General features: G+C 35.3%; 1 protein-coding gene across 5 annotated transcripts in view; it reads left to right on the forward strand.

Moving 5' to 3' along the window:
* The window catches only part of ZC3H13 (zinc finger CCCH-type containing 13), a 92,957-nt gene that overhangs the window by 15,770 nt on the left and 62,028 nt on the right, over positions 1-15,159 (forward strand). For all 5 annotated transcript variants that reach the window (XM_088021842.1, XM_088021844.1, XM_028105389.1 and 2 more), the window contains exon 5: positions 6,637-6,745. In XM_088021842.1, coding sequence (XP_087877968.1) covers positions 6,637-6,745 — 109 coding nt within the window. The remainder of the gene's footprint in view (positions 1-6,636; positions 6,746-15,159) is intronic.

The raw sequence follows: 15,159 nt of genomic DNA on the forward strand, positions 1-15,159 counted from the left end.
TTTTTTAATGCAGTGTTTAGAGATGATCTGAGTTTGGTTATCTGTTGAATGTTCTTTAAAGTATAGTCTTATTTATTTGTGGCTCTGCTTATTATGAAACAAGATAATATAATTTTTGTGATCACTTCATAAAACAAAATCTCCATTAACCCTATTTAGGGGAGTTTTCTTCAGTAGTAAACAAATTATACTGGTTTCCCCAGTATAGATCTACATTTCTTTATTCTCTGTGTTTCTGTAATATTGAAAGGATCTGAAATTGTACATCTGTGAATAATTTAAAATTTTAAAATGTCTGATTATATCTATTCTAGTAGCTATAGACTGAGCTGAGTTTTTGGGCTAATGTTCAGGCCAAAAAAAATGAACCATTGTTCATTTTTTAAAGTTTTTACCCTTCTTCAGAAGTGTCCAGTTGAAAAGTTTTAAAAACATTAAGGTGAGAACCATAATCTCAATAGCAGTTTTTTCCAGTTGTTAATAGCTTTGATATGATATGTGGTAGTAAATTACAGCAAGAAAAATTTGAATTAACATTAATTCTAGAGCTTCTGACAGAAAATTAAGAATTCACTAATGATGTTAGTGTTTGTGAAACTATGTATATTTTTAGAATAATAGGGTTTGGAATCATTGTTTTTTTGTTTTTTTTTTTAAGATTTTATTTTAGAGATAGAGAGGGAGCAGGGAGGAGGAGCAGTGGGAGAGGGATGAGCAGACTCCGTGTTGAGCACAGAGCCCCATGCAGGGCTCCATACCATGACTCCAAGATCATGACCTGAGCCGAAATTGAGAGTTGGATGATTAACCAACTGAACCACCCAGACGTCTGTGGAATCATTATTCTTTAAAAATAAAAGATATGGAAAAAAAAGTCTTTGTATAAAACAATTAGTGTTTAAAAACTCGATATTCTTTAATATAACAGAATTATTACTATGATCGATAATAGGTTTAGGCTAGTAATGGACAAATTTACACAGTTGTTTTAAAGTGAATATTCGTACAAGGGGAGAACTTCATTGGTATATAAATAATTGAGTTACTCTTTGACTAAATATTCTGTGATAACTTTTATCTATTAGTCTCAAAGGAAGTTTCTCCAAGTAATTTTGGAAGATGTAAGGAAATGTAAGGAGATTATATGGGATAATTGAAAAACTTAGTCAAAGTAGATTTTTTCCCCTTCCCGTCTTCTTTGTCTCATCTAATACATAATAATATTGTTCCCTGTCATTAACAAAGAACAAACTTGTGTTAGGGATAAACAGACTTTATTTTAGGAACCAAATGTCAGTTGCGCTAGTATGGCCTAGGGTGGCTTGATCTGACCAATGGTTGTGGATAAGTCCAAGGGGGAAATAGTTGGCTATACTTCAAACAACAGGCAAAGTTTGATGTGATTGCTGAAGAATTGTTAATCTTGTTAAGAATTGTTAGTCTTGGGGTGCCTGGGTGGCTCAGTCGGTTAAGCATCTGCTTTCAGCTCAGGTCATGATCTCAGGGTCCCTGCTGCAGCAGGGAGCCTGCTTCTCTCTCTCTCTCTCTGCCCCTATCCTCTGCTTGTGTGGGCACACGCTCTCTCTCTCAAAATCTTAAAAAAAGAAAAAGAATTGTTAGTATTAACTTTCCCTTTCAGCACTATTATGGTCTATATACTTTGAGGGCCCTCCCATTACAGTAATACTAGATCCTGGCTAAGTGACAACAAACACATTTTAAATGCATTGCTGCTTTCTCAAGAATGCAAAACAGCGGCAAAAACAAACACGAACAGGAATTGAAACCAGGGATTAAGTAGCAAACCCGAAAGCTAGTGGTGACCTTGAAGCTTTTACTAGAATTAGAGCCAGTTCGAGAGTAAGCCTTTGGTCCATCTGTGGAGATAGAGTTGTTGAATTGAAAGATGGGAGCTGAAGAAATTACCCAGAATGCAACACATAAAGACAGAGTTACAGGGAATGTTGAAGAGGTTCAAAAATGTGAGGGAAATACTTAGAAAATTAATGTACCTCTAGTTGGAACTCCAGGAAAAAATAGAATGTAGGGGAGTCAATATTGAAAGAAATAGTGCTGTGAATTTTCTCTAATTGATGAGACAAAGCTACAGATACAGAAAGCACAATACATACCAAATAGGATATTATTATGCAATTGCAAAATACCAAAGTTAGAGAAAATACTAGAAATTCCCCAAGAAAAAAAGGCAAGTCATCCTACAAAGGAGCAACAACAGAATGACATCAATAGCAATGGAAGCCAAAAGACAGTGGGATAATATTTCCAAAGTGCTAAGATAAATCTGTCAACCCATAGCTGTATACCCAGTGAAATTATTTTTCAAGAATGAGGATATAATACAGACATTTTCAAATAAAATCGAGAGTGTTGAGTACTAGGAGACCGTCACTAAATAGAGAATATCTAAAAAGATATGTATCAGGGAGATAGCAAATGACCTTAGAAGGAGGGTCTGAAATGTGAATAGTAAAAGTGAACAGAAAAAATGTTTACTAGGTTAGACAGTCTGTTTTGTTAATGGCCTTTGAAGTTGTCAAAAGCGTGGCCTTATACTTTGAAGAGGTGAGGTATTGTACCAAAAGTGTAAGTGTAAATTGCTTTGAACTCCCCAGAATCCATTCCATCACTTTTTCATTCTGTAGCTGCATTGTGTTTGGGGGGAATTGACCCCAGTTCACTGCTAGGGCCTGATTAGTTTAATTCAGTCGGAAATAATCCCATTCTCCTTGATAATTCAGTTGATTCAGGAACCAGGCCTAAGTCATCCTGCCTGTGACCATTACTTTGGTGGTAGTTATTGACTTAAATGTGGTCATGTGACTGAAGTTGGCCTACTCAAACTAAAGGAAAGAATTCTTCATGATTGAGGGAGAGGCACACTGGGAGAACCTAGATTGCTTCTTATTATGGTAAAAGAAATATGCCTTAATGTGAAGTCAACAGTAGGAATAGCAGAGCTGTGAGAAAGGAAAAACAGCAGTAAATTTGACCCCTAATGATTTCAGTGTGTTACTAAATCACGCAGCCCTGAAGTTTGCTCTATTTTATGTGAGATTATAGTTTAAATGTAAAGTTTATAAGCTTATAGTATCTTATTTAAGCTCCACCCAAAACTTATCCTGCAAAACAAGTTAGACTTCATTAATACAAGTAGTATAATTTCAGTTCTACACCAGGAAAAGTAAAAGCCATATGCTGTATATTGCTCTAACAAGACTAGATTAATTTTAGTTACGACGTTTTATTGAAGTACATAGGCAAATTAGTATGTCCAGGGAAGATGACAGAGTGAGGAAGAGTGTGAAAATCCTGAAATGTTAATGTATGATGAATATGAAGCATATTATAAGATAATAGTATAAGAAGTATAAGAAGATGCTGAAGAGATTTAGTAACACTGGTTTTCACATATTTAAAGGGCTATCGTGTGAAAGAAGTATTAGATTTATTTTTACATGATCTAGACATCAGAACTGATTGTAATCAGGAAGAATTCTGGAGAGGTGTAAGAGTTGTGATCAGTATAAGAAAGAATGTTTTAATACTTAGAGCTGTCTGAAAATGGGGACAAAGGGATGCAGCAGTGAAGAGCTATCATTGGAGATAAAGGGAAGAAATTTTTTTTCTGAAATTCTCCTAACAGGACTTTCATAACTATATAGTATTAGAAAAATTTTCTACATAAGGCAGGAGGAGGTTGAATTATATTATTTACAAAGACCCCTAGAATTTTATTATTCTAGTTGCTAATCCAGTTATTGTAATATTGGTTTTCAACTCTTAACCTCAATACTTATTTTTTAAATTAAATTCTTGGTAATGCCTCCTTACTATCTAAAAACAAAATTCATAATGAATATTATCTGTCCATACATATAATGTTTAAGGAATAAATGTGAATGTAATATAAAATGTAAATAAAGTAAAAGTCCACAATCAAATGACTCCATTTCTGAAATCTTTAAGACATTTTTAAAACCAAACATTTCTCCTAAGTCAGGCATATATTTGAAAGCAAAACCTAATTTTAATTGACATGAAGCTAATTATAGTCTTTATACAATTGGCGAATTCATGTTTTGCTGCAAAAATATTCGTGTGTTTGATCACAGGTTGCTGCTCCAGACCCTGCTGGGGGTGTTACTTAATATACTTTGAAGTCCAGAAAAATTCTGACTTCTTAAAATATCTCATCCCAACGGCACTGGCTGAAATATTTTAGTTCATTAACAAGTATTTCAACATGTACGTGTTCTGGGATGGCTAATTTAGAATGCATAATAAAGTAATCAAACAGCTGCACATTTGATTAATATGTTTGCATTTAAGAGAAATAAGATGACGAGATACTCTGTTCAAGAGGTGAGAGAGCAGGCCATGCTGTGCTACGTGGGACAGGGAATACCAGACCCTGTTTATTTGAATATGGTAAACGAAAGGGAGAAATAACTGACAAAGAAATAACATGCCTAACCAAATTATGCCTAAACATGGTTGACTTGAAAAAAATGGGGAAATGTGACATTTTTAAAAATGATCTGAGCCTTCTTAATAATTATCAAAACAATTCCTATATTTTGATAGTGACAAAATATTAGAAAAAAATATCTTCTAACTTGAATGAGATTCCATTATTGAAGCCTGCATTCAGTCTCTAGTACTTAATAACAGAAGTCATATATGATCTCTAAGGACAGTATCAGAGTCATATTAAAGGACAATAGCCTTTAAAAAAAAAAAAGAGGGACGCCTGGGTGGCTCAGTCCATTAAGCGACTGTCTTTGGCTTAGGTCATGATCCCAGTGTCCTGAGATCAAGTCCCGCAATGGGCTCCTTGCTCATCAGGGACCTGCTTCTCCCTTGGCCTGCAGCTCCTTCTGCTTGTGTTCTCTCTCTCCCTCTTTCTCTCTCTCTGATAAATAAATTAAATCTTAAAAAAAAAAAGACAATAGCTCAAAAATTACATAATTTCATTGTGTAGGGTGAATGTTTTGAAATATTTACATAAGTTATTAAGGAAGTGTATTAAGATGATTACATTTTTGGTTCTAAATCTTATAAATACTCTACACACTTGCAGGTTATTTTGTTTATTTTGCAGTATCAGCACTATGGCTCTGAAACTCTCTTCAACTAAATTAGTATTTGAATATTACATGATAATTTAAGTAGGAAACAATATATTTTTCAGTAATTTGGAGATAACTTTCTATAAATTTTGATATAACTTGTACTAGTTTATATTCATAGTGAGTTTAATCCGCAGAACATTCAAAAGTTGCGTGGAGGGCACCTCGGTGGCTTAGTCAGTTAAGTGTCCAACTCTTGATCTCAGCTCAGGTCTTGATCTCAGGATCCTGAGTTCAAGCCCCACACTGCATGGGATATAGAATAGTTAGTTCATCATTGATATTCTTTAGAATATAGTTTAAGAATAAAAATAGATCATGTTCCTTTTTTTCCTTTTGTCTTATGTATAAATAGGATCGATCCTTCCTCCCTCTTTCCCTCCTTTTCTTCCTTCCTTCCTTCCTTCTTTTGACCTCTTACCATTTTCCATGGCTGGTTGTACTCTTGTAGAATCTTTTATAATGACTTTTGTCCACCTTTATTGTCTTAACAGCAATTACATATGTCATTTAGCAAGTGATACAGCATGACTTTATACTTAAATATGTAAAATTAGGGGCAATTATAATATATACTAGAGTTCTTTAAAAAGAAGATTTCAAAGAGAAATTAATTTTGTGTCTTAAGCAGCCCCGTATATGTTTGGTAAAGAACTTTCAGCATTTAACGTCTTTATGTGTTAGTTTCTTTCATAGGCAGGATTTAAACTTAATAAAAGTGAGACACTGTGGTAGGAGGGTAACAATTCCATAACACTGGTTACTTTATTTTCTTACCACTTAGTAAAATGTTGTTTGGAGTTTTTATGTAATAGGATATTTAATTAAATGTTATCAGCTAAATTACTATTGTCCTATTTTGTCTGTAGGATACTGTTAAACTTGGAATAAAATGTAGAATTTTCTGTTTTTTAGCTACAGGATAAGGACTAATTTTCTGTTTTAGCTACCATTTTGGTTTCATCAAAATAGGGAAAAATCTTTTTTAAAAAGCATTTATAAAATTATCAAATGAGTTTGGATTTATCTTTCGGTGTATAGGGAAATGCTGTTATATTAGTATATGACAAGTTTTACATTAGTAATTATTTTTGATAATCTGTGAACAGTGTAGCTGTTTTTTAGTCCTTTTTTAATATAGTCACTTATCCTTTTGTTTATTTTATCCATTTTAAACAGTTTTTTCCCCTAGAAACTTAGAAATAGAAACTTGCTATGTTGTAGACTATCCAGTGCTTATTAAATATTTGCATTGTATATTTTAAAATCTCAGTTATTCCTTTTACCATGTTGCTGTTCTTTAATAAAATAGTATTCTTGTTGTGGTGCTAACACTAGAACTTGTCACTTTTTTTGCTTAGTGGATAAGGGATTATCTGCAGAACAGATTCAAAAAAAAATGAAGCTAGAAATATTCTGTATTATAGTAACTATCTCATAATATTTTTTAAATATAGTAATATGTGTATATGTATATACTTTTTAGAAAGAATCTTCAAGAGGGAGACATAGGGAAAAGGAAGACATAAAAATCACTAAGGAGAGAACTCCAGAAAGTGAAGAAGAAAATGTAGAATGGGAAACTAATAGAGATGGTGAGTTTCAAAAAATCTTTGTTTATATCGTCAATTTATTGATTATTTACTTTGTAGATTTTTTGGGCTTCAAAACACTTTTCAACTGTGATCCTCTTGTTGTTTCAGAATCATCTTATTGCCTTGTTTCTACCTTACTGAGTTAGAATACAGATGGCTTATGGTAGCGGAACAAAGGCAGAGAAAGCTGTTCACACTGCATTTTTCAACTTCCCCATCCTTTTTTCCCCCTAGAACTATATTGGGCAGCATCACAGTCCTTTGAAATTGTATTACTTTTCTAAGTTTTTTTAGTTCCTCAATACCAAGGTTAGAAAAAATTATGTCTAAATTTTGTTTTTCACATAAAATATTAAAATGAGATTTTTAAATCTTAAGGATCTGGGAAAATTATTTCCAAGAAATTTTGTAGACTTTCATCTTTCAGAAGAAATCCAGTTCAAATAATTGAGATCAGGGATTTGTTGATGAAAAATAGCAAAATCATCTTTGCATCATTGTCTTAACAAAGCAGCATTTGTTTTCCACACCATGAATATTCTCTCTTCTTCTTCACTTCTGTGACCTTCTGAAGGGGAGCACTGTAGCCTCACACTATCAAATATAGAGAAAGAGAACTCACATTTGTTGAATGCTTTGGGTGTGCTGGGCATTTTTTTTTTTAAGATTTTATTTATTTATTTGAGAGAGAGAGAATGAGAGAGAGCACGAGAGGGAAGAGGGTCAGAGGGAGTAGCAGACTCCCTGCTGAGCAGGGAGCCCGATGTGGGACTCGATCCCGGGACTCCAGGATCATGACCTGAGCCGAAGGCAGTCGCTTAACCAACTGAGCCACCCAGGCACCCCTGTGCTGGGCATTTTAATATAATTTATGTAATTACCTTATTAATTCATTAGCTTTGTTATTGTACTTACAGATGACAAAACTAAAGAGTTTAAGAATTTAAGCAACTTCCTTAATAGTAAACTGATAACTTAGACCAGGAGTTAAAAAACAATAGCTTGTGGGCCAGCCACCTGTTTTTGCAAATAAAGTTTTGTTGGAACACAGCCATGCCCATTTGGTTACATATTTTCTATAGCTGCTTTTTAGCTACAGTGGATGCATAGACATCTGTGAGAGCCAAGAGCCTGTAAGCCTAAAATATTTACTGTTACATTTAAGAATAGCCTCTGAGGACTTATATTCTCATGTGTGAAAAGTGTGCTAAATGCCTCTCTAGTAATTCGAACATCAGTATTTTTTAAGGAAATCCATTCCATCTTTGGACAGTGTTGTCTACTTAAAACTTACTCCTGAAAATAGATAGGAGACTTCCCTATGATTAGTTTATTGGGATTTCATAAGCCAATTTAATACCTCCTACAAAATAGAAGCAGCTAAAATGTCCCATTGTAGTTAATTGAGTAGTTAATATACTGAAATAAAATATTACAAACCTTGACTGTTAAAGGTTATGAAAGGATTAACTCAACACAGCATTCTTTTGATTTTAGTTATTTGTGGATAAAAAAACACTCTGAAATGTACTAAATACTTATCTTTAGAAACAAAAATTTCTCTATTCCCATTTAAAAGGTTTGGAAAAGCTTAAGACAGTTCTCTCCTTGTTTTCATAATAGCTATTTCAAACCCTCTCCTTAAAGTTCCCAATGAACCCTTCATAGTTCCTGTCTGCTGTTTACTACACATAGACCATGCAACTCGCCGTCCGCTAACTCCCTCAACTTCCTCTGTCATACTTCCAAATTAGTCTCCTTTTCCCACCTGAACTTTACTATTTCCCTTTTGTTCTGTGTAAGAAGCCTGCCTTCTGCTGTATAAGGTTGTATTTCCCTATGTTCTGGATCCGATTTCCTCCCCCCTCTGAAGTCTTGTTCATTTAGCATACATTCTCTTTTATATATCTTTAACACCCATCTGGATACTTTTTCTCCTGTCCATGTGACTTTCAGCCATCACCCTGCTTATCCCAAGCTTATCTGTACCTTACTGTCTTTACTTTTTCACCTCAATAGTTAACTCCGTTTTCTGACCGATGTCTTCACTAAAACTGCTCTTCAAAGTTACTAATAACCTCCTCTTTGCTAAATGAACGGAGACCTACTTGTCTCTCTTCTGTAATCTCTCCACAGCATTTGAGAGCCTCTGTCTTCTGGAAGCACTTTCCCCTTGGATTTCATCTATCTGTCCCTCTTTAGGTTTTCTGTCTTCCTTTGAAGCCCTTCAGTCTTCTACAGAGGTTCCTTGTATTTTATCTATCTCTTAAATGTTGCTTCCCAAGGCTTTGCTCTAGACTGTCATCTTTAAAAAAAAAACTAAAGTGATTTTACTACAAGAGCCTTTTATGTACAAAATTCCTTTAAAAGGTGAGTAGATGCCTTTTATCTAGTTTCACATATAAAATATACACATGGCTATTTATTACCCAGTTTCTCTTGATTAGAACTCAAAGGTTTTGATCATTTATCTCTATATATTAAAAATATGCTTGAAGGAATATTGACGCATGGATTTAGCTATCTCAATCCCCAGATAATGAGACTGTGAGCTAGTTTAATAGGCTTTCCTTCTTCATTTTCAATCTAAAGTGAATAGCAATTTTAGCTAGACTCAGAAGAAATTGCTTTATACCAATATTTCTCAAGTTTTTTGGTCTTAGGACACATTTCACTTTTTTAAAGGATCCCAGACAGCTTTTTTTTTTTTTTAAGATTTATTTATTTGAGAGAGGGAGAAAAGAAAGAGGGCACAAGTAGGGGGAAAGGGGGAGAGGGAGAGAGAGTCTTGAGCAGACTCTGTGCTGAGTGTGGAACCCGATGCAGGGCTCAGTCTCAGCCACCCTGAGGTCAGGACCTGAGCCAAGACCAAGAGTCAGATGTGTGACCGACTATGCCACCCCTCCCCCAAACAACTTTTGACCTGGTGGGTTATCTGTTTCAGTTCTTACCATACTAGAAATTGAATCTGAGAAATTTTTTAAATATTTATTTATGAATTATTTAACAATGACAATAATAAACCCAGCATATATGTTTACAAAAAATAGACATGTTTTGCAAATTAAAAATAAAAATTAGGAGGAGCAGTGTTTTACATGTTTTTGTAAATCTTTTTAACATCTGGCTTAATAGAAGACATAAGGATTTTCATATCTGCTTCTGCATTCAGTCTATCTATCTGTGGTATTACATCTCATGTGACTTCTAGAAAACACTATATAGTCAGGAAAGAATAATAAACCGGCAAATAGTATAGTGTTATAGAAATATTTTTGATTTTCTAAAACTCCCAGAATTGTCTTGGGGTTCCCAGAAGTCCTCAGACCACTCTTTGAGAACTACATTTTTCTAGAAGTGGCTTCTGCTTTCAATTATTTTCCCTTTGCCTAGCCACCTTTTCTCAATTTTAATTTTTCCTTCCAGATGAAATCATACTTTTAGGGCACCGTTACCATCTATGTATTAATGATTCCAGTATCTAGAGCTCTCAGTTGAGGCATCTATCAACTGTATATCTCTATCTGATTTCCTTATATAGAGTACCACTTTCCATCAAGGCCCCCCGAAACCTGGGAATCATTATTTGATACTCGGTCCCCTCAACCTAGACATTTGTAGAGTTCTGACATTTCTACCTACTGAATATCTTTCAGAACTATCTATTTTTCTGCATGACTACTAATATTTTGGTTACTAAGATATTTGTGTATTGCCTTTAAATATCAAAATAACAACCTCATGCCTTGAGGTTAATCTTGTCTCCTAATTAAATTCATTCCCTCTTGAAAGTCAGATTAATCTTAAAAGAATTTTTTTTACTAAAGTGTAGTATACATTCAGAAGAGTGCATGATTCATGTGTGCAACTCGTTGAATTTTCACAAACAGAACAGAATTCTATAACCAGCATCCAAATCAATAAATAGAAAGTTAATAGTAACCCGTAAGCCCCCTTGTGCTCCCTTTCTAGTCACCACCTCCCAACCCCCACCTCCCAAAGGTAACAACTGCCCTGATTTCTACCACCATTGATTAGTTTTGTCTGTTTGGAAAGGGAATCTGTAGCAGTACTCTTTTTATGGTTAGCTTCTTTTACTTACAATGTATTTTTGAGATTAAACCATATTGTTTACTGCATGTAGTTGTAGTTCATTATTATTGCTATATAGTATTTCATTGTATGAATATACCATAGTTATCTATTCTTCTGTTGATAAACATTTGAGTGATTTCCAGTTTTGAGCTATTATGAATAAAGTGCTATTACTATTCTTAATAATGTCTTTTGCTAAACATGTACCCATTTCTCTTCTGTTTATGCCTGGGAGTAGGATTGCTGGGCCACAGAATTTGCATGTGTTCATCTTTAGTAGATAATTTAAAAATGGTTGTTGTTTTTTATATAGTATTTTTTTGTTTTTTTTCATCTCAGCCATTCTGGAGGTGTGTGCTGGTATCCTACTGTGTTTTCAGTGTGCATTTCCCTAATGACCAATAAAGTTGAGAAATTTTTGTCCCACTGTATTATCTGTTTCGTAAACTATGTGTTCCAGACTTGCCTGTTCTGTTGTATTACCTGTTTTTAATTGTTGAGAATTCCTTTTATATTTTGGATATAAGATTTTTTTTTTTAGGATTTTATTTATTTTTATTTGACACAGAGAGAGAGAGAGAGTGAGAGAGAGAGAGCACAAGCAAGGGGAGCGGCAGGTGGAGAGGGAGAAGCAGGCTCCCTGCTGAGCAAGGAGCCCGATGCGGGGCTCAATCCCAGGACCCTGGATCATGACCTGAGCCGAAGGCAGACACATAACCGACTGAGGCACCCAGGCACCCCTTGGATATAAGATCTTTATCAGATACATGTATTCCAAATATTTTCTTCCACTCTGTGAGTTACAGAATGCTCTTATGAAAGAATAAATTGCTTCACTTCATTCCTCTGTTTAAAATTCAGATTTCCCAGGGTGCCTGGGGGGCTCAGTTGGTGGAGTGTCCGACTTTTGGTTTTGGCACAGGTTGTGATCTCAGGGTCACTGGTTGGAGCCGTGCGTTGGGCTCTGTACTCGGCGGGAGTCTGCTTGAGATTCTCTCTCCCTCTCCCTCCTCCTGTGCTCCTCCCCCTGCTGGTGCACGTGCACGCACACTCTCGAGCTCTCAAATAAATAAAATCTTTAAAAAATATTTGGATTTCCCATTTCCTTCAGGATCAAGTACAAATTCTTATTTTACAGAACTTTTCATTATCTGGTTGCATCTTATATTTCCAACTCCTCACCCCCAAGTCTGTGTTTTTTATTTGGTTACTTAAACTTCCTCTTATTTATTTATCATAGGGACTAGTGCAGTAACATAAAAAGCAAAGGTATCATTACAAGAGAAGAGAAAATATATGAACATATTTTGGTAATCTTAGTGGTGGATACATTCTCCTGAAGTAAGGCATAAAACCCAGAAGGCTTCTTTGAGTTATAAAGATTTAAATTTTCTATATAACTAAACTGTAATTTAATAATTAAAAGATTACCATAAGAAAATATTTGACATGTGTAACATGTGTAAGCACACAGCAAAAACACTATGTAAACATATAACGAACTTCCACAGATATAAGAAAAAGATACAGTCCAGTTGAAAAATGGGCAAAAAACAAAAATTAGATAGGTAATTCATAGAGGAAATAGACGTGGTCAGTAAATGCTCAGGCTTACTACAGAAGAAAGCCAATGAAAATAAAAACGTAGCATTTTTCACCCATCAGATGGGTGAAAATGAAAAATACTAATATTATGAAGTGGGAGTTTCCATTGGCAAAGCTATTTTGGAGTGCAGTTTGGCAATATTAAAATAAAATTTTGCTTATCTTTGATCCAGCAAATCTAATTTAAGAAATCTGTCCTAAAGAAATAATTTGCACTTGTGGGCGCCTGGGTGGCTCAGATGGTTAAGCGTCTGCCTTCGGCTCAGGTCATGATCCCAGGGTCCTGGGATCGAGTCCCGCATCGGGCTCCCTGCTCCTTGGGAGCCTGCTTCTCCCTCTGCTTCTCTCTCTCTCTCCTCCTCTGTCTCTCATGAATAAATAACTAAAATCTTAAAAAAAAAAAAAAATAATAATTTGCACTTGTGAATCAGGGAAGCTGTCAGAATGTTCATTGAAGTATTGTTTATAGAGCAAAATATTGAAAACAAACTGAGTGTGTGTCAGAGGAAAATGATTAAATAAATTACAATATGCTCATATCATGAAATGCGTTACAGATGTTAAAATGAAAATGGTTTATCTCTATGCATGACATGGAAAGATTTTTTTTTTAAGATTGTATTTATTTTAGAGAGTGAGTGCAAGTGGTGGGAGGGGCAGAGGGAGAGAATCTCAAGCATCTCTGCAGTGAGCGTGGAGCCTGACGCAGGCTCCATCCCTGGACCCTGAGATCATGACCTGAGCTGAAATCAAGAGTTGGCTGCTTAACCAGCTGAGCCATCCAGGCGCCCCTGGAAAGATATTTCTATAGGGCAGTGTGTGTAGTTTTAGTCCCATTATTTTAAAGAGTATAAATATAAACATTTATTTTTATGCCTACAACACTAAACTAGTAACAGTGTTACCACTGGAGTAAGGATGGCAGTGGGAGGAGTGCAAGGGAATTTCACATTTTATCCTGTGTACTTAAGACTTTTGTTTATTTATTTATTTTTAAAGATTTTACTCATCAGAGAGAGAGAGACAGCACAAGCAGGGGGAGAGGCAGAGGGAGGAGAAGCAGACTCCCCGCTGGGCTGGAAGCCCGACATGGGGCTCTGGGGCTCTATCCCAGGACCCGGAGACCATGACCTGAGCCGAAGGCAGACGCTTAACCATCTGAGCCCCCCAGAATTAAGACTTTTAATAGTGAGAATGTATATGTTAAAGACAAAAGGAAATACTTAAGTATATATAGTTTTTAATCCATATACATATACTTTTTATATATCTATGATTATTTGCATAAAATGGATTACTGGAAGTAAAATTGTTCTATTAAAAGGTATGAATATTCTTAAGGCTTTTACCCATGTTGCTTTCCAAGGTAGATGTAGTAGTTTACATTGTTACCTTCAGATAATGAACATACCTTTTATCTGTACCTTTGCTAATACCTAATGCTATAATTAGAAAAAAATGACTCTTTCATACATGAAAAAGCCATATTTATATATCATTTGTGTTTTTTTCTTTTTGTGAATTGCTGTTTGTGTCCTTGCTCATTCTCCTTTGAATCAGTATGAACTCTTTATGTATTAAGAATGATGGGGCACCTGGGTGCCCCAGATGCCCAGTCGGTTAAGCATCTGCCTTTGGCTCAGATCATGATCCCAGGGTCCTGGGATCTAGCCCTGCATCGGACTCCCTCCTCCATTGGGGGGGTCTGCTTCTCCCTCTCCCACAGCCTGCTGTTCCCCCTGCTTGTGCTCTCTGTCAAATAAATAAATGAAATCTTAAAAAAAGAATGTCAACCTTATGTATTGTATTTTTCTATTGTATATGTTCTTAAAAATCTCTGCCTTATAAAATATGACATTCTAATTATATTTAATATTTTTCTAATGACTTAATCATCTATATGAATCAGTTTTTATTAGGCAATTATGATAACCTCAAGCTATAAGATATGAGAGACATTTTCTAAATTTATTAAAGGGTTTCAGACCTTGTTTTGAGTTTCATTTTATGTTTTGTGCCTTCTCATTTTTCATTTTTTGTTAGGAGACTATCAGTTGCATCATGCCTGTTTTGTAGCTCATCTCTTATAGGCCAGGAAAACATCTTCCTTTTGTTTATAATAGATAGCCATAAAATAAGAATAAGTAGTATCTGAGTGAAGACTTGAGAGCTTTTCCTCTAAGCAAGATATATTAGTTATAGTACATTGACTTTAACTGTTCAGGCTTAGCCCCTTGTGGGGTAGTTGGGGACTCAAGGACTGAAAGCCAGCTTCTCATTTTTTACGTGTGTTCTGTATTGGTGATATTTCCAGATAGCAGTTTTTAGAGGGACGTGGGACATTATTGATAATACCTTTAAAAATGCTATAAATCATTCTTTGCAATTAATTACTCTTCCCTTTGTTTTATACATACTTAGTATTTAATTATGGAATTTTTTCTGTTAATATTTTAAGAATACCATCAAACTGAATCTTTGAACCCTATTACTCACTGATACAAAGTGTCAGAATGCACAGTAATACTGAAGATAGCCATTATTTATTTACTTAAATTTAGTATCTCCTGGGGCACCTGGGTGGCTCAGTTGGTTAAGTGTCTGCCTTTGGCTCAGGTCATGACCTTAGGGTCCTGGGATAGAGCCCAGCGTCAGGCTCGCTGCTCAGCAGGGAGTCTGCTTCTCCTTCTCCTTCTGCCCCTCCCTCCTGCTTG

This window comes from Eumetopias jubatus, unplaced genomic scaffold, assembly GCF_037043125.1.
Source record: "Eumetopias jubatus isolate StellerSeaLion01/CBP00866 unplaced genomic scaffold, mEumJub1_p1.0 scaffold_3, whole genome shotgun sequence".
Taxonomy (NCBI): domain Eukaryota; kingdom Metazoa; phylum Chordata; class Mammalia; order Carnivora; family Otariidae; genus Eumetopias; species Eumetopias jubatus.